At 36.1% G+C, this 14,488-nt stretch overlaps 2 protein-coding genes across 2 annotated transcripts; one reads left to right on the top strand and one right to left on the bottom strand.

The window, feature by feature from the left end:
* Positions 1–22: 22 nt before the first annotated feature.
* Positions 23–2,589, bottom strand: LOC102225870 (lysophosphatidic acid receptor 6-like). The gene is made up of 2 exons (XM_005798973.2): positions 2,483–2,589; positions 23–2,024 (listed from the first exon to the last, which is right to left on the bottom strand). The coding sequence occupies exon 2, from the start codon at positions 1,933–1,935 to the stop codon at positions 949–951; it is 987 nt and encodes a 328-aa protein (XP_005799030.1). The 5' UTR covers positions 1,936–2,024; positions 2,483–2,589; the 3' UTR covers positions 23–948.
* Positions 2,590–3,951: 1,362 nt separating this feature from the next.
* On the top strand, positions 3,952–11,014 carry LOC102235638 (PHD and RING finger domain-containing protein 1-like). Its single transcript, XM_023336396.1, has 8 exons — positions 3,952–4,027; positions 4,314–4,498; positions 4,915–4,998; positions 5,359–5,480; positions 5,567–5,658; positions 6,000–6,205; positions 8,577–8,667; positions 8,765–11,014. The coding sequence occupies exons 1-8, from the start codon at positions 3,985–3,987 to the stop codon at positions 8,797–8,799; spliced, it is 858 nt and encodes a 285-aa protein (XP_023192164.1). The 5' UTR covers positions 3,952–3,984; the 3' UTR covers positions 8,800–11,014.
* The last annotated feature ends 3,474 nt before the right edge of the window (positions 11,015–14,488 follow it).

The raw sequence follows: 14,488 nt of genomic DNA on the forward strand, positions 1-14,488 counted from the left end.
AATCTCTTTAACCTTGTAGAAGGGATAATGAATAAATGCACAAATACATTACAAGAATTGGATGTCTTTCTAAAATTGACCAAAAGAGAAAATAGAAACTGGTCAGGGAGGTAGACAAACATCTGTGGCATATAGCAACAAAGAAGGAGTTGCAGAATTTTTAGCAACTACTTGTTGTTTTACTTGTGACAGAAAACATCTAGGCTCAAGATGAAGAAGGGTAGAACTGAACCTGAAAGGAAATCTGTGGATAAGAGATCTCTTCACAATCTGACTGATTTGCAGAATTTATTATGCAATAGGTTACTGTTGACTGTTTTTCAGTTTAAAGAATACATTAAAGTTAAAAGGCTTTAGAATGTATTCACACCAGCCAGGTTTATTTAGTCCTATTTAATGATACTCTAGTTCTTTGCCTCAAAGGCTTGGTTCATCAGATGTGTGAATGCACAATCAAACTCTGATGCGGGCAAATAAAGCAAACTCTGGTCTGTCTATAAACCTAGGTCTGGGTTTGGTTGAAAGTGAACTGTGGTGCTGCTGAAATGTGAATGCTAAGTGGACCAGAGACCACTCCAAAAATAGTGCTAGAATATTGCATGTGTCTAGAAATGGCTCATGGTTTATTACCAAAGACAAAATAGAAAGCCTGATAGCCTAAAATCTATTCCATTTTTGTTTGCATTTTACAAATAAGGGAGTTGCAGTTGTGTCTTCAGAGGTTTTTGTGTTATTACCTTCAGTGGTTCTTGGTGCAGCAACACCACAGACGAGGAGCTAAACAGGTTTTTCCTAACAGTTTGGTTCATTTCTCAGTGCAGGGTGAAAGTGAACCGCACCAGCTGAAAATGTAACAATTGTTGCTACTTTGGTCTCCAATCGAACTAAGTCTACTAATCTATTAGGTGTGAAAACCTTTCAATTTTTCTATCACAAAGTCTTTGCATTTTACAGGGTTCTCTGTACAGGCGTTATTATCTCCTTCAGGTCACTTGAGATGGTGTAAACGCCCCTTCTCCTGCTCACTATGCCCCAAAGCCACGACCTTTTTAGGTGCTCCCATCTGAAATGGCTGGTGGTTATGTAGTAGAGCACAGGGTCCAGGCATGTATTGAGGGTGATGAGCGCCATGGTAACTCGTCTGGCGTTGTAGATGGAAGTCCGGACGGAGCAGTTCTGGATGACCTCCAGGCGCTGAAGAAGGTGCAGGAGGTAAACCACATGGTGTGGCAGGAAGCAGAACAATGTGATGGCCAGGATGGTGTAGATGACCCTCACAGCCTTCTGAGCTGTTTTGGTGCCGATCATGGAAATGCGTTTGGCTGCCAGCGGGTAGCACACCAGGATGATAACGGAGGGCATCAGGGAGCCAAAAACTAGACTGACTATACTGTAAGTCCTCAATCGGTCGTTCCACTCTCTGGTAGCGAAGTTTTCAAAACAGCTGTGGTCATCCTCTCTCTCCAGTGGACCCATGAGGATGAAGACCAGTATAGCCACTCCACCAAAACACCACAGAGCCACACTTACCAGCAGAGACCATTTTGGGTTCCGCATTCTCAGGTAGGTGTGTGGATGCACCGTGGCCATGTAGCGGTCCACGCAGATGCAGGTCATGAAGCAGATGCTCATGTAGATGTTGGCATAGTACAGAAGCCCAGTGAGTTGACAGGCGAAGTCTCCAAACTCCCATTCGTTCTCATGGAGGTGGTAGTGGATCCGCAAGGGCAGCATGCAGAGGATGATGATGTCCGCCGCGGCCAGGTTGCTGATGTAGACACTGAAAGCCGTTCGAGGGCTGATCCGGATGGTGAAGACATACAGCGCCACCAGATTTCCCGGAAGGCCTATAATTAAAGCCAGGATGTAGACCATTGGGAAGAGATAGTACTGGAATTCTGCTTTAGGGTCGGTGCAGTTTGTCTGGTTCATCATGGGAGATTGTGATGGATGTCTTTGTTTTTGTTCAGATCAGTTTTTTTAAGAAAAAATACTGTAGGTTGATTTTCAGAAACCAACGTCACCTGTAAGTGAAACGAAAAATTTATTTCCATTCAGTTTTTCCATTATTGCTTTCACACAACTAAACCAACCCACTGAAAAAATATAAACTACTGATTATTTATTCTTAGGTCATCTTACATGGACTCCACATATACAGTCAAGGTTAAATTTATTCAAACAAAAACAAGGATGTGATTATATTTTCAGGTCCATTTGAGGACTTGCAGTAGCGGTAAAGAATGAAGTGAAACGAGGCTGGAAAGCACCAGCCACAGGTGTAAAAGACAGAATGTTACTCCTAAATAACGCTAATTATTTTAGATGTATGTTTAAATACTTTTAAAGTTTTGCACAAACTTTAACCCAAAGTTAATTGACTTTATCTGATTCATCACGTTGTCACGTATTTAGCAAACATCTCTATTTGTTTGAGGTGACATTTAAAACATCAAAAAAATTGAGTCATAAAGTTACTTACTCAGATTTTTAAGGCTGCCAGATCCATAAAGCTCGACCGTACCTTTAAAAAACGTGATAAGACCTGCTGCTTCTCTAAGCGCAGTGTGAAAATAAGCTGCTGCTTTCTTTTTTGGTGCAGCTTCCTGTTTCAATGTGTAGATGCACTGTGATGAGTGGGAAATTATAGTGCCTGAAGAGGCGGTCAGCCACCCACAGCAACTTAATGTCATGTGTTTTGTTTCTAATTTTATTTATAGCATTACTGTGTTCTAAAAGTGACCAGAGGACATCTCAGTTCATATTTAATGAAAATTCAAGATAATTGTGAGAGAAAACATTGATAGGAAAATTATTGTCTATATTGTTTTGTAACCTCTATATTTTATCTTATAAAATGTATATTCTTCTTTTGCTCGCGGGTAAAGGAAATTTTTCATTTTTAATACTTTGTGGTTAAATTAAACATGGTAAAGCAATTATGAAGTTATTCAATGTAGAAGTTCATGGTAAAAAAAACAAAACAAATGCACCATCTTCACAGCATCCCACAGGGACAAATCATACAATTGGAGAGCTCTGTTATTTTCACATCATAAAAAATAAATGATTTCCATTTTACTACACAAAGTAAGTATTTAATGCAATTGAAAAACAGAACTTAATATTTGGTACAGAAACCTTGTTTAAACAGATCTTCTCCAACAGGTCTCTGAGCTGTCATTGGGTAACTTTGAGTTTCAGCTCTTTCCAAAGTTTTTCTATTCGGTTCAGGTTTGAAAACTTGCCACTCCAGGACCTTAAAATGCTTCTTATTAGGCCACTCTTTAGTTGGCCTGGCAGTGTGGTCATTGTCATTCTGGTAAGTCCAGCATCTTCAATGGTTTTACTGGTGGAAGGGGGTTGTGGCCCAGTTTTTTTTCTCTCTTCAATATGGTGCAGTCATCTGGTCCCCTATGCAGAAAAGAACCTCCCAAAGCATAATGTTTCCACCTTTTTTTTTTTTTAATGAAACAACTTTGCTTTAAAACTTGCATACTTTCTTTTGGATATCTCTTATTTTCATTCATCATTAGTGTGGAGATATTTATGCATCTTTTTAAAGTATGTTGATTTTTTAAAATAGGATTGCCAGGAACTTTAACATTTTGACTGGAGGGATCTGAACTATAACATACAACTTTTTTTCTTCTTCTGCAGAAGCATGTATCTTTTATTATTCCACTTGCACAATTTTTTTAATTCTTTTTGTGATTTAAAATATCCTTAACTATGCATTTATTTGTATTTTGATATTATTTTATGTTATTTTGTTTTAGAATTCAAAAACCATGTATTCTTTTGATCTGCCACTTTCAGAAGTTTGGCTACTTTTTTTTTTTTTATTTGACATGTACTAATTTTATGGTTCTATTTTATTCTATTATTTTATCTTTGTTTTATTGAATTTTATTTTGAAAATTCTCTTACTCTGAAAATCAAAATCAACAATGAAACCGGAAGTTTTCAACAGTGCAGCGGTAGATGCTTTATTTACATCGTCTCGTTCTCGTGTTGGTTATAGTTGGTCAGTTTTTCCGTTATTATAAAATCGTCAACTATATATTAGTGGATTATATTTAAAATGTGCTCTATGAGTACAATAACATTAAGATAAAAGTTGAAAACATCTTATAATTGTATTGCATTACCTAACTTTATAGCTAATCACTAGCGCTACTTTGCCATTAGCATCATAACAAAACACAAAATCGTATTTTGTTGTAATTCTCGAACACTCCTACTAATTTATTGAAGTCATGTATTAAGGACTTAATACCTTGAGTAAAATATAACTTCTGTTTCGTCACCAGTTACTTCGTTTGAAGTAACTATTATGGATAAACTCGTCGCTTTAAACTCAGCTGATGGAGAAACTGTTGACGCAATAGCGGATAAATGCTACATCTGCCTTTGTCCATTTGAGAAGCAAACGGTGGGCTCATTGGATCAATGCCCTCACTTTTTTTGTTTTCAGTGCATCTACCAGTGGTCTCAGGTACATACTAATAATCATTGTTCACAGATTTCTATGTGTTTATACGCTTGTCTAGATTTTTCCAGCTGGTATTTGCAACACTGTTGTGTTTTTGTATACGAGTGTCCATCTCGCTGTAACAACTTCTTTAAAACAATCGTTGGCGACATCTGGATTTCCAGCACGAGAGAACACCATGTCAAAATTAATAACAACCTGGTAAAGAGGTCATTAAAGCTATGGAGCAAAGAAACACCACAGTTCTAGACTCTGTGTTTTAAAAATCTCATCAAATGGTCCAGTCACTAAGGACGATTCACATTTGATGTCTCTGAGAATGAAAACTATTTGAAACTTAAATATAGCTCTGTCACGTGTAGCCGAGGTGCTGAACATTAGGTAAAATAATTATTTGCTGTTTTGTTTTTCCATTTAAGACAGCCAACACATGCCCTGTAGATCGGATCAGCTTTGCTTTTATCCACCAGAGACGGTGTCCTGGAGGGGACATTCAGAAAAAGGTGCGTTTAATAAAGTATTTCTTTTATAAGCTTAGAAGTCTCAAAAGGGTTAAAAAATAACACTTTTGTGTTAATAAAGAAATTTATTGAGAAAGTAAATAAAAATTTGTACAGAATGGTCTCAGTGACCATTCTGTACTTGGTCACTGTCACAATAAATGCAAATTACATTTATTTGCTACTTTTGCAATAATTTTAACATTTTAAAAATAACATTTTATTTTTGAAATATTTTAATTACTTTGCCAATTTCTTTTTCAGTCTATGTATTTACAATTGTGTTTGAATTTGAAGTCTAAATCTTTTTTGGACAAATTTTATTTTTGGATTTTGACTTTTTTTCCCTTTGTATGCATATAGTTAAAAGTGACGCCACGCAGAAATGAGCCTGAAGAGGACTGGAGAAACGTAGTAATCTGCGAGGAATGTGGGCGCAGCGGCCACACTGACCGACTGCTGGTTTGCAGACTCTGTGACTCTGGGTGCCTCTTTACATTAATTACCTCCATAGTTTTGTCTTATCTTTGTATTTGCATAAATAAAAAGCTAATTTGCCATGATAATACAGGTATCACAAGGACTGCTTAACGCAGCCTCTAGATAGGGTCCCTGAAGGAGACTGGATGTGCCCTGAGTGTGTGATCACTTCTAAGAACACAGGTATTTATTTGATGAGTAAGATGATCGGCAGTTTACTATTGTTGCTTTTATTTACTCATATTACATTTCATAATGTGTGTTATAATGGAATAATAGGAGGTTAAAGTGATTCAGTTGGGACCAATTGTGCTTTTGCTATTAAAGCATTTTGATATGCTTCAATAGTGGTAATAAATTGATAATAAAACACATGATTAGTCTGCATATTATTTTGGTAGATGTTACATCCATGAACATAAACAATATCATCAAGGTTTCAAAGGCAATTTTACGTTGTCAGCAGCAGCTATCCAAGTACACAAACCTAAAAAAAACTGATTTGGTGAAATGTCTCTGTTCAGAGAGCTTTTTGACAGAGGAGGAAGACATCAGTGACGGAGAAGTCACAGACCTCCTTGCTGACATGGACCAATCTCCGTCCACAAGTAGTCGCCTCCGGGCATCAACTGTGAATCGTCCTAGCAACGTCACAGAAAGACGGTGGAGTGTGAGGCTCCAGAGCAGAGGAGAAAGCACCAGTCTATATCAACGCCCCGAAACCTCATGGGTGAGTTTAACATTAAAATGTAGAGTATCTGATTCTTTTTTAAAAAGGAGAGTTGTGTGGCACCTTTTTACATCATAGGGAATTACTACACTCCTCTAAACCAGGGGAGATGTGGATACATGGGATTACGTGTTTGATTGCAGTAGCATAAATCTCTTGCCTACACAAACTGGATGGAACAATGTACTTGTTTTGGCTTTTTCATGCACCTTGCTTCCAAGATAAATTTCTCCTATGGGATACTAATAAAATTATCTTATCTTAAAATAAGTACTGAGAACTTATATTAGTAAATATATTTAAAAATCTTTTAAAGATATAATCCAAGTTATCCACACAAACAAAGACATAAAAAATGTGGTCTGTTAAGCTCTGTTTATTGAAGTGGACAAATGCATAGAAAAGTAGAATAGAAGGTGCAAAAAGACATCTAAAGCCAAGAAACCAGCTGAAATCTGTCAGTATTTTAAAAACAATCGTGGTCCCAACAGTGTGAATTACTGTCAGCTGGTTAGTTTTAACTAACAAAGTAAAGTTTTGTATGGAGAAAGGAAAAGACTTAGAACTCTAAGGCTTAGCCTAAGCCTTAGAGTTTTATAATCCTTATTTTTCTAAAACACACTTCATACATTAGTTACAGATGAATTCCAACATTTCTGAGTGTTCTAGTTGTTGGGACCATAATACAGATTCCAAACAACTAGAAAAAATTAAAGGTATCTATGGTAAAGGCGATGGTGGAAAGTATTAATGTCTTGGTTACTCTGTCATGGGTTTTTACTCAAGCGCTAAAAACATGAATGACTACAATAAAAGTATTGGTGGGCTTTTGCTGTTTGTTGCCGACGCATCAGTGACGCATTACTTTATTACTATCAGTGTTCATCAAATACTAACCATCATACTCTGTGGCATTCTGTGGTTTCCTTAAATACAGAATATTGATGGGGAAATTTCTAAGAGGGGTGGTTCAGACTCAGATCTAAACTTCATTTAAGCAGCTAATCAGCATCTTGTTCATGCAGCTGTCAAGAGACTCAAGTCCAGCATCACATGACAGTTGATGCTGGAAAAATCTTTATATGGAATTTTTAATACACACACATATCTCTCAAGAGTTTTTTCTCTATAATAAGTTGCAAAAGTTCTTCTTCCAGATGTGCACATCTGTCATATTTGCTTGCCTATTAGCTTCGTTAAACGTCTTGGAGCAACAGGAGTCAAACCAGTCAGAGAGGTCGTCCTCCGTGCTCATCCACTTTATGCACAGCTTTTCTGCGACAGTAAAAGCAGCTGCATGGTGCTTACCCACACTTCCTGTGAAGCTTCACGTGTCGCGCAGTTACCCATGGTTGTGGTAAATTTTGTGGAAATAACTTCTTGTTTTTCTGCTGCAGCTTCCCCGAGACTCATTTCTGCTCACAGTATCTTTCAAAAGTACTTATACCTCTTGAACTTTTTCACATTTTTTACATTATCACCACCAATTTTTCATGTATTTTGTTTTTTGAGGAAGAGTGCCTCATTGTGAAAAGGAACAAAAAAATTGCAAGATTTTTTAAATTTTATATAATATATATATATTTTACAAATAAAATTTTTTAACATGTAGCATTTGTTTAGTATTCAACCCAGTTCATTCTGATACCTATGAATAAAATGTAAATGCAAAATAAAGTGAAAACTGTTGTGACAAAATGCAAATATTAAGTTTTATTTAGCAAACAAAATTAAAAAGTAATGCAAACATATATTGACAGAGAAAAGCAAAACAAAAACATTGCAGGCTGTTCAAGGGTAGTAAGATTAAGTAAATATTTCTATTTCGCTAGGAGCCATGCTTAATACACCAAATTTGACTATATTTTATTGAAATATATGTGTTGCATTAAAATGTGTATATTATTCAACTGCATATTTTGTTAGCTATATTGGATTTTAAGTTTCTTTTTCATTGATGTAATGTATTGGCTTTAATTTCCTCATTTAGGTTATTCCTTAAGTTAACGCCACACGTTGTAATACAAATTTGTTTCATTGATCTGTTAACTTTTATCTCACTATTCATGATCTTTATTATTGCTAGAACATAGATAACACAGCTGCTTGACTATAGAAAGAAATTACTAAACTGGGTTGCTCATTGAGTTTAAGATTAAACTTTTAAGACAAAAATGTGAGCAAATTTATCAGCAAATTTAAATCTGATTTATTGCACATTTCTGATGAATCTTAGTGTTGTGGTTAAAACTAAATGTGCTGTTAAATAGGGATGTCAATTTGTGGATTGTTTATAAAATTGTTAAAACATGCCATCTTTTCCTAAAATGTATAACTGTAAAACTGCTTTAAAACTGTTTTTATTTTTCAGCATGTTCCTAAATACCTGATACGTGCATCAAAACCTCCAGTAACAACTGAAAGATCTGAAAATCTCCAAGGTGTCAATACGACTTCAGACAGTAAGTAATCCACCAAACTTTAACTAAGTCCCTCCTGTGGCAAGATACTCACTTACATGAAATAAAGGTATTAAAATACTTTGTTTTTGGTTCATAGAAAAGAAAAAGAAAAGAAGGAAGACTGTAGCTTGAAGAACCAACAAGCAGAGGAGGTTTTTCAACATTCAGTGCCTGAAAAGACTTACCTTGTATCCAGAAATGGTACCAGCATGTGGCCACAAGATGGCAACATTGTGTCAAGATGTTAAAAAGTCTGAACCTGAATGAGCCTTTTTGTTTAGTTTTAATACATTTGTTAAATCTGTTGCTTGACATTTTAATTTTTTTTTACTTTTCCCTCTTGTTTTTTGTGCAGTTTAATGCTATTAATAGACTCATCAACGCTCATCCTAGTATAGTCTTCAACTTTACACCTCAATTAGTGCCTTTTTCGCTTTTGCTCTAAAGTCTATAAAAATATTTTGACAAAGCAAAACATCATCAGACTATTCAGATCCAGTTTAAATATTTGTGTTTTAAGTTTTGTGCTCTGTGACTTTTAAGACTACAAAAGAGAAGAGGACTAGTACACTATTTGTGTTTCTATAAGCCGGTAAAATGCAAAGTTTATGAATTTAAGGAGGATGCCAGTTCCTGCCCTCAGGAAAGGGAAATCCCTTTACAAATACTTTGAATACATAACAGAGAACCTCAGAAATTATGCTAAGAGCTAAATATCTGGCCAGGTTATTCCACAATAACATGTCCTGGATGATACCATCAGTTGTTGGCAACCACTGCTAATCTGCCTCATTTGCTTTTATCGCTCAGTTTTAAAACTCTGGCCATATGGTTAGAAAACTGGACCGAAAAATGTTGGAGTAGGGGATATAATCTTTGTCAATTATGATTGATAGAAGAGATGGTCTGATCTTCCTCCTTAGCCCTCTACTACTGGATCCACAATCATGAATCCTTGTTTTCAGCTTCTGTGGAAGTTTTTAACCAATTACCCCCAGAGCCCACGTGTTAGTTAATAGAGTCCATTTGTGTACAGTTTGATCTAAAAAATTTGGCAAGGCATTGAATGAACAGTGAAGGGCCTGATATTCAGCCACGTGAATTTTAAGGTGCAGTAAAGCCACTGTGGCATAGATATCAGATCCCTAAGGTTGTGGGGAGTCATCAGACTCCAATACCAAGCAAATCCTGTGATCTTCCTTCATCTCATTGCCTAGCAACGCTAGCCTCTGTGCTCGCCCATAATCTCCTCGAGACATGCTCACATCTCCTTTGATCTTAAATCCGACCCATGAAGTCCTCAAAGTATCATTTGATGAATAAATCAACTGCACATCAAGTGGTTAGCAAGGAAAATGTCTTGTGAGGTAAATAAAAATTACAGAAAACCTTGTGATGATAATGTGGTGAAATCATTGAAGCTCTGATGTAGCTGTGTTCACGTGGGTGGCGTGTGTGTGTCTGTTTTGTTTTAGGAGATGGGAACTCAACAAGCCTGTAGCTCTTCCTGCTCTACTTTCTCTCAAAATAACATCTGCTGAAAAAACAACTGCGGTTAACTTTCTTTGGCCAGTTTAGCAGAACTGAATGAATAAGATGTACTGGACAAATCATAAAGCAAGATGTTCCGTCATCTGAACTGATACATAAAATTTCCCTCTTACCTTAGTATTTTGTACATTGTAATATATAAAACAGACAGGAACTCCTAACTGCTCCTCAAGCTGTCGTGAGACTATAATTTGTTCTTTTAACACCACAGAAACATTTGAAAAAACACCTACAAATTTTTCATTTGTAATATGTTAGAAGAACCACTATCAAACTGGTCAAGCTGTGTGAATTCATCCAAGTGCCTGTGCATTAATTTAAAAAAGCAGTAAGTTGGCCTTAAATACATTAATTATAGCTCATTATTGGCAGGACTATCCCGTATATTCTATATATTTACATATATATGCTTTTCTAACAGGATTTTTTGTCAGATAAAAGTTTGAGTTGGACTCAGACATTTTCATTGGGTTCTGTAACTAGTTGGTTGAAGCTATCGCTAACTAGCTGCTAATATACCCTTGATAGCTAGCAAGGTAGCCAGTTAACGTTTTTGTGTCTATCATGGGTAATTTATTGTTAGTTGACTTCACCAATTTCTTATCTCCACATTTCAGTGGAGATACAGGCCTTAAGTTCTATTCATAAACATCTTAAACCCTTCAATTGGGTTTCACAGTAAAAAATAATAAAACATTTAAATATGTATTGTGGATATTGTGCCCCACTACTGAGTAGTTCAATAAGTTATTTTAGCAGCTTATTGTCTGAATAAATTGTAGTAAAGTATAATTTACTTGAATTGGTGTGTTTTCTTATTTTTCAAATAATTTAGAGCGTTAATAGTGTTGTATTCTGGTCATTTATAAACAATCCTTTCTTCTTTAGAGCATTTTATGTTACTGGAGAGGTCAGCCTTCCTGCTGGTAGGATTTTGACTCCGAGTCGACCTTTGTGACTGGATGACCTGCTTTCTGGGGCTGGTTTGGTTTTATTGTGCTGATGAAGCATAAGAGGCTTCCTGAGGAATATTTTCTTTTGTTTATTCTTCCATGTCGTCCTTTTTGATATCCTGACAAAATCTAGGATTACCAACAGATAAAGTCAAATGCAGAGCATTAGGAGGTTTAAATTGATTTGTATTGTAAAGTCTCAGACTGTTTTAACAAGTTAGTTTTTGATTTGTTTTTTATAGTTAATAACATACTAACTTCTTAGCCTTTAATTTTTCATGATAGAGTAACACAAACCTCTTCTTTAACCTATTCTGCAAGCTACTTCTTTTTCTGCTAATGTGTGGAGATTTTTCTGTTTCCTTCAAATGACCTTCACTGTAAATGCTCACTTTGATGTGAACCATGTTAAGAAAGTGAGCTTAATTCAAGTTGAGGCTTATAAATGTTGAATGACAATTACTTTCCTGAAGTACTTCTGCTTAGAGAAAAGGGACAATGTCAGAGGAGATTAATTTGAGTGCTTTGAATGTACTGACGCTAATAGATCTAAAAGGAAAAGGTTTGAAGCATTTACTATGAAGGATAAAGCTATATTCTTTTATATAGATGAAATGTAAACATGTCAAAATTATATAGCATGTTAACAAGTGAATAAAATCTAAGGTGATAAATTTAAACAAAAAAAGCCTATGGCGCTGCAGAGGAAGAGCTGTAGAGTTGAATGGTAATAGCTCTGTTGTGTTGCATCTGGAATGTCTTGGGCTGTAGTTTATAGCTGAATTTAATTTAAAAAATAAGAGACTGTTTTAAAAAGGAGCTACTCTTGCTAATGCACTTGGGCAGGAATGCTAAATAAGTCAGTAGTGATCTTACATTGAGTGCAAACAGCTTTGGGCAATGTCAGTCTCAGACTCAGAAAAGGTCATGTGTCAACTGCCTTCGGGGTGTGACCCAGTATGCAGAATGTATCTTATTTAAATAAGTAATATCAAGACATTAGACCGGGGTTGCTGTGCTCGTTTAGTGGTTAATGAGGTCTACTGCCTTAAAAGGGTACTTCATTCATTCTTCATGGGCTTGGTGCAGTTTTTTCAGATGTAAAATGAAAAATCCCCCTGTTATACAAGACCAGAGGAATTACGGAAAGTGTGGAGATGTTTTCTATTTGTCTTCAAAGTCAAAAAATGGGATCTGGGAAAGTTTGTTAAATCTAAATTAACAGAGCTCCAGTTGCAAGTCAGACAACATGTGGGTTGTTCATTAGAAGAGGCTGTATAGAACAATGTGTGACCGATTTAAAGTGCAAAAACATGTATTACTGTTACTTTGTCAGTAAGGTTTCAAAAATAAACTTTATATGCACTTATGAAATCAGTCAAAAGCAGAACTTCACAACTTGTAACTACATTCCCTTCATATCTGAATGCTTGAAAAACAGAGCAGTATTTTTTTTTCTTATAGTAATTAGCCTGCCTGCAGATCATAGGGAAATGACTGAAGCAAGACCAGACAGTCACATATTTGCTATGCTACTGTTTTTATATTTACTGTTTGATTTACACACAAGACAACTGCGATCGTTTTTCCTTCCTGTCCAACTAATTAGTCTTTCCAACCAGCACCACACAAAAGCTATTGGGAACACCATGGCGAGAGATCAACATAAATTTTTAAGACTATTTCAGGTATGTTGTTTTAAAAGGGAGAGGGAATGCATGCATAATGCATACTACTTATCTGTCGTTTGTACAAGCTTAATTTGTGGCTTGTACTGTCTTGCACCTTCAGTCAGAAGGGATAACATTACATGCTGCACACCCAGCAGTTTGACTTGCAGCTCTCTCCAGCAGACTAAAGAAGGGAACAAAAGTAGGTCACCATCCAAGAGCCCATGTTTTTCTCAGTGATTCAGTGCTGCAGTGGTGCTTGGGATGGCTATAGGAGGCAGGATTCTGATGGAAGCATATTTGACATCCAAAGGCTTTCTTCTTCATGTACTAAGGCACACAGCACATTTTCAATAGTGGTGGACACCAATAGTACCACAGATATAATCTTAGGGGTTTTTCACACCTGATAGTCCATAAACTCGGTTTGATTGGGGACCATAGTTGCAACATTTGTTACATTTTTAATTAGTGCTATTCGCTTTCACACTGCATTGTCAACCAATACAAACTAATAAGAAAACCTGTTTCTCCCCTCGGCTGTGGAGGCGCTGCACCAAGAACCACAGAAGGATACAATAAGAAAACCTCAGAAGAAGACATTAGTGAAGGTTCCTTCTTCACAAAATGTAAACAAAAATGTATAGTAGCATCACATTTTAGTGGTTATAGGAGTTCTCTTTTGTCTTTGGTAAAAGACAATGAGCAATATCTCAAGCTAGCGCTAGACTCGCATTTATTGTACTTACCCAGAATGCCCTGCACTGTAGTCCGCTTTTTGCTATTGGAGAGCTGTCCGGTCTGCTCTGCATTCACATATGCGTTCTAACTGTGCCAGAGTTCACTTCAACCAAATGGAGACCTGATGTTTAGACGGACCAGAGTTCTATTACACATTCACACCTCCTCAAACAAACTATTAAAGTGGTGAAAGATCGAATTTGTACAACCCACTGGACTCATCCAGTTACTTAAAATGGATCTGAAATTAGATAAATATTTACTTTGACGCCAAAATCACTTGAGCGCATCCTCAAAACATGTCCCATATTTTGGGACAAAGGAAAACATTTAAAGGAAAACTGTTCCTTTTGTTGTCAGTAGTTTGAATCGTGGCAATTTATACATAGACTCTGTTGCAATACTTTTCTGTAGCATCACAGAGTTCCTGTGTGTTACATCCATAGATCATGTACTGTGTTAATAAAATCCATAACAGAGTTGATTAAATGCTTACAACCAACTTTGCCACTAAGTTTATTTTTTCTGCTGCAGCTTGCACTTTAGCTTCAGCCAACCGCTGACTCAACAGATTTCTAAAGAGGCTTTGATCTCAGATTTGTAAAAGTAGCTGAGGGTCGTTAAAAGGAAGTATAATGGTTTAACAGTTGAATTAACTAAAGAACTACAAACATAATACATGTGGCAAAATAGATTTGTAGTAAAGGAAATATTACAAGTATTTTAAAAATTATTTTATGATTGAAATATACCAGTTTTCTGAGCTTTTTTTTTATCTTTTCAGAATGAAAAAATACAATATGGATAGCTTAGATTCTTATTTTGTTTATTTAGTGCTTGATGGATTCATTTGACTAATTTGTAATTAGTGTACAAATAATCTCAGGAAGATTTTTGCAAAAAGAA

This window comes from Xiphophorus maculatus, chromosome 1 (assembly GCF_002775205.1).
Source record: "Xiphophorus maculatus strain JP 163 A chromosome 1, X_maculatus-5.0-male, whole genome shotgun sequence".
Lineage (NCBI taxonomy): Eukaryota > Metazoa > Chordata > Actinopteri > Cyprinodontiformes > Poeciliidae > Xiphophorus > Xiphophorus maculatus.

Bases quoted from the DNA above. Each gene is read 5' to 3' on its own strand.
- LOC102235638 (XM_023336396.1), top strand. From the start codon at position 3,985: ATGCTTTATTTACATCGTCTCGTTCTCGTGTTGGTTATAGTTG. The intron at 4,028-4,313 runs GTCAGTTTTTCC...TTTCGTCACCAG, and splicing joins TCTCGTGTTGGTTATAGTTG to TTACTTCGTTTGAAGTAACT. The intron at 5,481-5,566 runs GTGCCTCTTTAC...ATGATAATACAG, and splicing joins TGCAGACTCTGTGACTCTGG to GTATCACAAGGACTGCTTAA.
- LOC102225870 (XM_005798973.2), bottom strand. From the start codon at position 1,935: ATGATGAACCAGACAAACTGCACCGACCCTAAAGCAGAATTCCAGTAC.